This window comes from Pinus tabuliformis, chromosome 9, assembly GCF_031772625.1.
Source record: "Pinus tabuliformis cultivar Carrire ecotype Pingquan chromosome 9, CPIR1, whole genome shotgun sequence".
NCBI classification, from domain to species: Eukaryota; Viridiplantae; Streptophyta; class Pinopsida; order Pinales; family Pinaceae; genus Pinus; species Pinus tabuliformis.
This window is the reverse complement of record NC_142307.1, coordinates 799,840,846-799,848,225: the sequence shown is the minus strand read 5'-3', so window position 1 is coordinate 799,848,225 and position 7,380 is coordinate 799,840,846. Positions and strand designations below refer to the sequence as shown.

The window sequence follows — 7,380 nt, the reverse complement described above, 5'->3', positions numbered from 1 at the left end:
AGGGAGGAGACCTCTACCTTGTACTGTCCAATCTCTTCCACAAGCTTATTCATTCTCATGTGCCTTTGTTCAAGTTGACTTGTCAAGGCATCTTCCTGCTTCTTTGCTTCATTCAGCTGATTTGTCATGGATATGACTTCTTCATGGTGTTTCCTCTTGCATTGATCAAGCTCCTTCTTGAGCTTGGCAAGCTCTTCGTCCCTTTCTTTTACTTGAAGCTTGATGAGGTCAAGCTTTTCATTCTCAGCTTCTATGATGGGTTCTTCTTGACTCATTGTCATGGTCAGTGCTCCCTTTGCATGTAGGTCATGCAGTCTGTCCCATATATCCTTTGCTGATGTGTATTTCCCTAGATTCTTCTTCACAGAATCAGGGAGTCCATCCAAGATAGTCTTTGCTGCCTGTGCATCATACTCCATGGATTCTTTATCCATCTTGCTGTCATCAATCACTGACTCCCAGACTTCAATCCCTTCAAACATTAGGAAAGCCCTCATCTTTATTTCCCATACATCAAAGTTTCCATCAAACTTTGGGGTTTCAAATAGAATGTAATCTAATGGATTGCCTTCTAGTTTAGTAGAGGGGGGAGACACATTTTTAACAGCCCTGGAGGCTTTCTTCTTTGACCTTGCCATTCTTTTCTAGGCTTTAAATACTTGACTCTGTTTTCTTTAAAACAACTGACTGTCTTCAATAATAACTCAAAAAAAACTTGAGAAATACCTTAATCCTTTTCGCTGAGGCTTCACACCGCTGGAGAGGTTTGACTGCTGCAACAACACCTTCCTTCAGCTTCTTTGAGTCTTCAAAGAGCCTGGACTAGCTCTGATACCACTGTTGGGTATTTCTCAGTGGGAAAATACCAAAAACCATTCAAGCAAACATCACAGAGGCAATGCTCTGTTTCTACTGTTCCAGGATCATTTGCAGAGAACCTCTTTCTAAAAAAATAACTCAGAACAGAGTATTACACAGTCACAACATTTTCTATTGATTTAAAAAAAACTGTTACAACTTTCATCCTCTACGCAGAGAGGGATTTACAAGACAAAACTCTGTTGCATATTTCTTCCTCTGTGCAAAGAGGGAATAAAAAAAAACTCTGCTGCTCTCACAGATTTTCCACTGCTGTGGTGATTACATAAACAGCTTCAAAAACATTCCTGTGTTTTTCATTGCCAGACAAACATTACAGCACTGCTGTGCATATACAAAAAGAAAAATCGCACTGCTGTGCATTTACGAAAATCGCACTACTGTGCGCAACCGCCACATACCACCATTACAAAAGAAAATTGTGCGCAGGCACAATACACCTCTCTCATATGCAATAATAACATTCTGTTATTTTCTTCATGCACTGCTGTGCACTCTTTCTTTGCTTTTCGCTTCACAACTGGTTTTTAATGGGCATCACAAATATATAAGAAAAAACACGCACTCGCATTGTGCGCAGCCACCATACCCGTAAAACTTGCTCGCTGGCACTACCAAAAAAAAATTACTACAGCACACCCCCAAAAAAACTTTCTACATGCGCTCTTACATATCTCCCATAATACGCACTAGCTAAAGACTCCACTTCGTATACTTTAAGACAACGTATATATATAAACAACATATAAAAAAAATTTACGCCCATACCCATATTAATGGGACTCCACCAAAACTACGTACATATGACAAAATGATAAAGTGCCCCATAACCATTTAAAAGGGCGTTCACCAAAAAAACTGCGTCAAGCATTAAAATCCATTACTCTTCTACGGCGGTCAACAGGAGAAAGTCGTTCACACCACGCAAACATTGATTTGACGCAGGCGGGCAGCAGCTTCCGAGATCGACGGCAGAGGACGAAGAGGACAATCGGACGGCGGAGATGACATCGGAGGGCAGTTTGTCACCGAGCTTTAGCTTTCGATGGGTTTCGTTTGCTGATGTCATGCGGGTGACACGCGTCGCCCCCAAATCGCATCGGAGCTCAACATACGGAAACAACTTTTCATGGGAAGGCGGTGCGATGAGCTCTGGGCGTTTTTGTGGTTTTCAATCTGGTGGTTTTGGAGAGCGCAGTACGGCTGCGTTGAAATTACATTTTCAACACCTTGATATATATCCACAAACATTTCTCAAAAATAATGTCGTGTTATCAAATTCAATCCATATGGATTTATATTTTCGGGTTAATATATATAAACAAAGCGGAGCTGGGGAAGAAGCGCACTTTCACCTTCCTTCTCTCAATCAGGATGCCCCTTGCCCGGAAAGGCAGAAAATACAGCTAATATTGAAGATATGATGCATAATGCTACCTTCCTCAACGGTTAGCCCTCTGCTCAGTTTGTTCCACAAATGGATGGCATAAGCTTCCCTCTCCAACTGAATAATCTTGGCACTTCTCCACTTCACCTGTCCCTCCTCACTGGGATTGATAAAATAACTGGCAATGTCTTTCCAACCCACCGGATAAAATGCAATGGGGGGCATGACTTTGAAGTCATAGTGAGTCTTGTTGGCAAGACTGGTGACGACGCGAGTGAGGAGGTAAGGACCGTTGTGGCCCCATATGTTACCGTCGAACGTGAGGGCAAACTCCTTTATGAATTTCAATAGCAGAGGATGCCGTTTATCGAACGCCAAAACTGCACTATTTAACTGAATCCACTGCCCGGTTTGAGGATCCGCGCTCTGCGCTCCGATGGTGTTTTTTAGGTTCGAAAAGCTTCTGAGAAGTATCACGTCCGCGTCGACGTAGATGCCTCCGTACTTGTAAAGAACGGCGAGGCGGAGGAGGTTGGACAAATTCTGGGCGAATGGGACTTCCCCCGGATCGATATCACCGCTCACAATCTTTCTCAGCCATTCCTCCGCCGGGGTTTTCTCGAAGAGGTGGCGAAGATCAGGCGCCGCTGCCATGACACGAAATCCTCGGCTTGTGAATGGCCGAAGAATCTGCTCCCCCGCCTCGGAGTCCATCGTGCGGGAGATGATGAGCAGGCAGCACGACGGATTCCACTTGAAGAGGCTCTCCATGGATAGCTGCTCCCGATAGCCGAAGGATTCGATCTGCGATATCCAAATGTTGTAGAAGCGGAGCTTGCAGGGCTTGAAGAAGGCCTTGACTCTGGCCGAGAATTGAGCCGAGATTGAATCCGAGTGGAGGTCTTTGAATCTTGGTAAGTTGTCCTGGAACCACTTGATTCTCCCCTCCCGGGTCATGTTAAGGGGGGTGTACTGTAAACTCGGAGCATTTCTCAAGAATTTCGATCCTGAGCTGCCAACGACAGATACTTCAGGGTCATGTCGTCGAATCTCTTCTCGAAGGGTATTGGGTTCTGCGTTTAGCATTGTTTGGGAGGCGTTATTGTGTGTATCAAATATGGGATTTGAGGTGAGACGGCCATTGAAGACCAGGTAAGATCGGAGGATGAGAACAAATGGCACTAAAAGTAGCAGAGAAGAAGAAAGTAGCAACAAGTGCGATCTCGACATCTTCTTGTTTAGGCTGCTGCAGGGCCGATGCGAGTTATGGCATATAGATTGTTTGCTCTTTCCCAAGATTTTCAGACTTAACAGTTGCCAATCAGCCGCCACCGACGACTTTGGCTTTTCAGGTACCCGCAATCCACTCCAATCAGCCGTCATATTCCTTAGCAATATAATCTAAAATGTTCAAAAGACGAACCTAAGTTCTGCTGAATCTCCAAAGTCGTTTAGAATTTTGAAAATCTTATGGATGCATCGCAGGTGACTGGTTATTGCGCCACGTTGTACATGCATGCACGGGAAGTACTTTCAATCCGAAATGTTCATGGTTACCTAATTGACCATGTTAGGTTAGATCAACACGACTCTATCACCTTCCCTATCAAATTTCTATTAGAAAATATCATAATCATACACAAAAATTTCAATTCAAATTTTGAATATACTTTCAGTTCCAGATTTGACTATCCAATATTGTGATTTTATTAAATTGATCAATACATCGCAGTCACAGCTTATCGTGTCACGGTGTCCGTGCATAGATAGGAAACACATTCAACCCGGAACATTCATGCGTACCTCATCGACGTTGTTAGATCCTCACGACTCTATCACCTGCTCTACTTTCATATTTGTATAAGAAAAATACCATATACAAAATTTCAATTCCACATTTCAATATATTTAAATTGCAGACTTGACTTTTTATTGACTCGTGGTGGTTAACTATTGCTGCTAGAGCTCTCAGACTACTCAACGAAACCCTAGCCGCTCTCCTGCAATAGATGTCTTCAAGCTCAAGGGGGCTTGCCGCTTCACCCTCTGCCTCCACTGCTAGCCCTTAATATCGTGGCCTTCAATGTTCTAATTACTTGTGGGTTGACATTTCAACGTTCCAAGTCAGCTAAGATTATTTAAAAGCTGCATGATATTCCAAAAGTCACAGTGCATGCTAATCAATCGCAGATAATGCCTCTTAAGCATCTGTACATCATTTCGATTTTTTGATATTTGGTTTGGTAAAACATCGAGACCTCTCAGTGATTCCTTCAGTTGCACTAGAGTTTCGGCGAATGAAGAGACCGGTAGAAACATTGGTAATGCTTTAGGTTAATATATTGAATGTTTTTAAAACTGCGATTTTGATTTATATTAAAAATGATTTTTTGAATTTTTATAGCTACGCCCAACCCCTCTGACCTAGGCCTTCAATGGTCTAATTGTTGGTGGGTTGGGATTTAATGTTCCAAGTCAACTAGGATTATTTAAAAGTTGGAAGATGTTCCAAAAATCAAAGTGGATGCCCGTCAATCCCATGGGATGGCCCTTAAGCTCATTGTTTTTGGTCTTATTGTGGAATTTATGGTTATATGTGAATCATCTTTATTTTTGGATATTTGGTTGGGACTTTTCGTGGATGGGCATGTGAGGTTTTTTTTGGTCTTATTTTATGGCAAGGTTTTTTTTTTTGAAAACAAAGCAGATCTAAATCTCATTTTTCATAGTGAGCCCTTACTAAATGGGTACCCAAGGTATTTATCTATATCATTGGAGATTGGATTTCAATCCAAAAAATGGTGGTTCTTCAATTATAGTAGTTTGAGTGAAGTTTCTTGCCTTTCCCTTCATTCACGGAATGAAGAGACCTTTAGAAAAATTGATAATGCTTTAGGTTAATATATTGATCCAGATGAGCCACGAGAGGGGATGTAATCACGTGCTAAAATATGTATGGAAGTGGATCTATATTAGGGTTTATTGGCATCAATCAATCTACAGTTGCATAAATAGACTCACTTCTAGAAAGTGAATTATGGCCAAGTTCCCTTTAAATGTAACTTATGCTGCAAGTATGGAAATTTCTCTCGGATATGCCCAAAATAGGAAGAACTCCATAAGAATAATGAAGGAGATCAATGAAAACAACAAAAATGTAGCAAGGGAAATACCTAGAAAAATGCAACTCCAAAACCCCGACATGGTAATGAATTGGGCCCCATGGTTCCCTCTTCACAAAAAAAAGTGGCCACATTAAATGATGGTTCTCCCTTTAGTAAGAGAAAAAGTGTGGACATCAAATATGAAGTATTGAGTTAGATTGATGTAGAAGGGGAAACCTAGGAACCAAAAACTTAAGAAAACCCCATTGAAGATTGCCTTGCTAAAAGAGCTTTGAAGGCCAAAACGTAGAAATTTATTCATTGGAGGAAATTCCTATAATGGAAAGGGTCAAAGTAGGAGAGTAAGAAGACATTTTTTCCCCTCTTGTTTCTCATTATGCCCCTCCTGTAACATCTTCTGCCCCTCCTATAGCACACTCATTTTTTCCTGTAGCATACTTTGCCCCTCCTGTAGATTCCCCTTTTCTTCTTGTTGGAGGGGTGGTTGGTGTCTTGGGTTGTTTGAAGGAGGTTGATCTGGTGGTGGGCCTCCTTAAATATTCTATAAGAGTCTTTTTTATGGGTTTTGGAGAGGTGACCTTGTCGATTTTTCTTTCAATGGTCTCACGTCCTCTTTCTTGCCTGGGGACTCTTCAATTATGATAGGGGCCTTTGTGGGAGTTTGTGGTCTACATTGCTTGATCCTGATGCTTTCAGTGGCCTTAAAATATAGGGGTTTTTCCTTTGTCTCTTTCTTTTAGGTTTGACTCGGGTGCTCAATGTAGCTAAAGTTGTGGCTACCTCCTGTTCAGTGGGTCTTGGAGAAAAAATTGATTTTTTTGGGGTATCTTTGTTTCTTTGGGTATAGTAGTCTTCTTAGGACTTGATTTTTCTGGTTTCTTCCCCTCCTCCTTTTCATCTTGTTCTTTCCCTACCTCTGCCTTTGGTTCTTCCACTGTCCTTTTTGTTTCTACTTCTCTTTCCTCTCCTTTTGACCCTACTACTTCTTCCTTTTCTATCCTTGCCCCTTCTTCTTCCTTTATTTTTCCCTCTCTTCCTCCAAAACTAGAGGTTGGTGTCTCACCTGGTGTGAGGATCTCCGTGTCAACGAAGGCTTCTTTATCCATGTCTATGAATTTGGACCAAAGGACATGGATTCTGAACTTGATCAAGGCATCCAACACTATCATTTTAATGAGGTCATGGTGGCTTAGGTGTTGGTGTTTTCCCTCTCTCATTTTTTGGCTCATGTTCCTGATGGACGGTAGGAGGAAGCTTGGCACACTAAGCCTTTGAGCAAGAGGAAATTCTGCCTGGAACTTGAGTTCATGAAGCAATCTAAAGTGGTAGGCATAGACCACACTTAGACTTCCCTCACAAGAGATGTATTTCAGAATATGGTAGGCCACCTCATCCCAAGGATAAGGTAGGATTTCCCTCCTAACTCCATTCTTGTCCTCGACAAGCTTTTCATTCAAAGTCAAGAAATTTTTTTTAGTAGTGACATTGGTGGCTTTGTCTTCTCTACTCTATTTGATTCCTAGAGGTAGGGTTTTCACTCTACTAATTATTTTAGGGTTGAGTTAGATAGCTAATACCTTCACCACAGTGGTGGTACTGTCCTTTGTTTGTGAGTTCAGGGCTATGGAAAATTCATAGGAAATATCATCATCATACCCTTTCAACAACTCGAAGAATCCTAGCCACATGTGTCTTCTAAAAATGTTTACCATGGGTGGTGTAGGTGGATTCATTTAGTATCTGAGGGTTCCCTTATGTTGAATCCTCCCCCCATATCTTCTCTATGTTTTTATCTAAGTGAGTGAGAGATACTTATTTAATAGCTTCAGTGTATAATTCAGTGGAAACAGTGAGTTAAAATTCCTTGTTGATGACAATTGCCTACATTCCCCTTACTCTACTACCCAAAAATACCTTTTAATTTCATAATTAGACTGTTATTTCCTATAGAATTTGAAGTGAAATTTGCATACAATCTTATGGATGGAT

The 7,380-nt window shown here is 41.5% G+C and overlaps 1 protein-coding gene across 1 annotated transcript; it reads right to left on the bottom strand.

Moving 5' to 3' along the window:
• Positions 1-1,016: 1,016 nt before the first annotated feature.
• Positions 1,017-3,624, bottom strand: LOC149151187 (uncharacterized). The gene has a single exon (XM_089440999.1). It carries the CDS (start codon positions 3,494-3,496, stop codon positions 2,249-2,251), a length of 1,248 nt encoding a protein of 415 aa, XP_089297125.1. The 5' UTR covers positions 3,497-3,624; the 3' UTR covers positions 1,017-2,248.
• Positions 3,625-7,380: the final 3,756 nt, after the last annotated feature.

Coding starts and splice junctions, on each gene's coding strand:
- LOC149151187 (XM_089440999.1), bottom strand. CDS start 3,496: ATGTCGAGATCGCACTTGTTGCTACTTTCTTCTTCTCTGCTACTTTTA.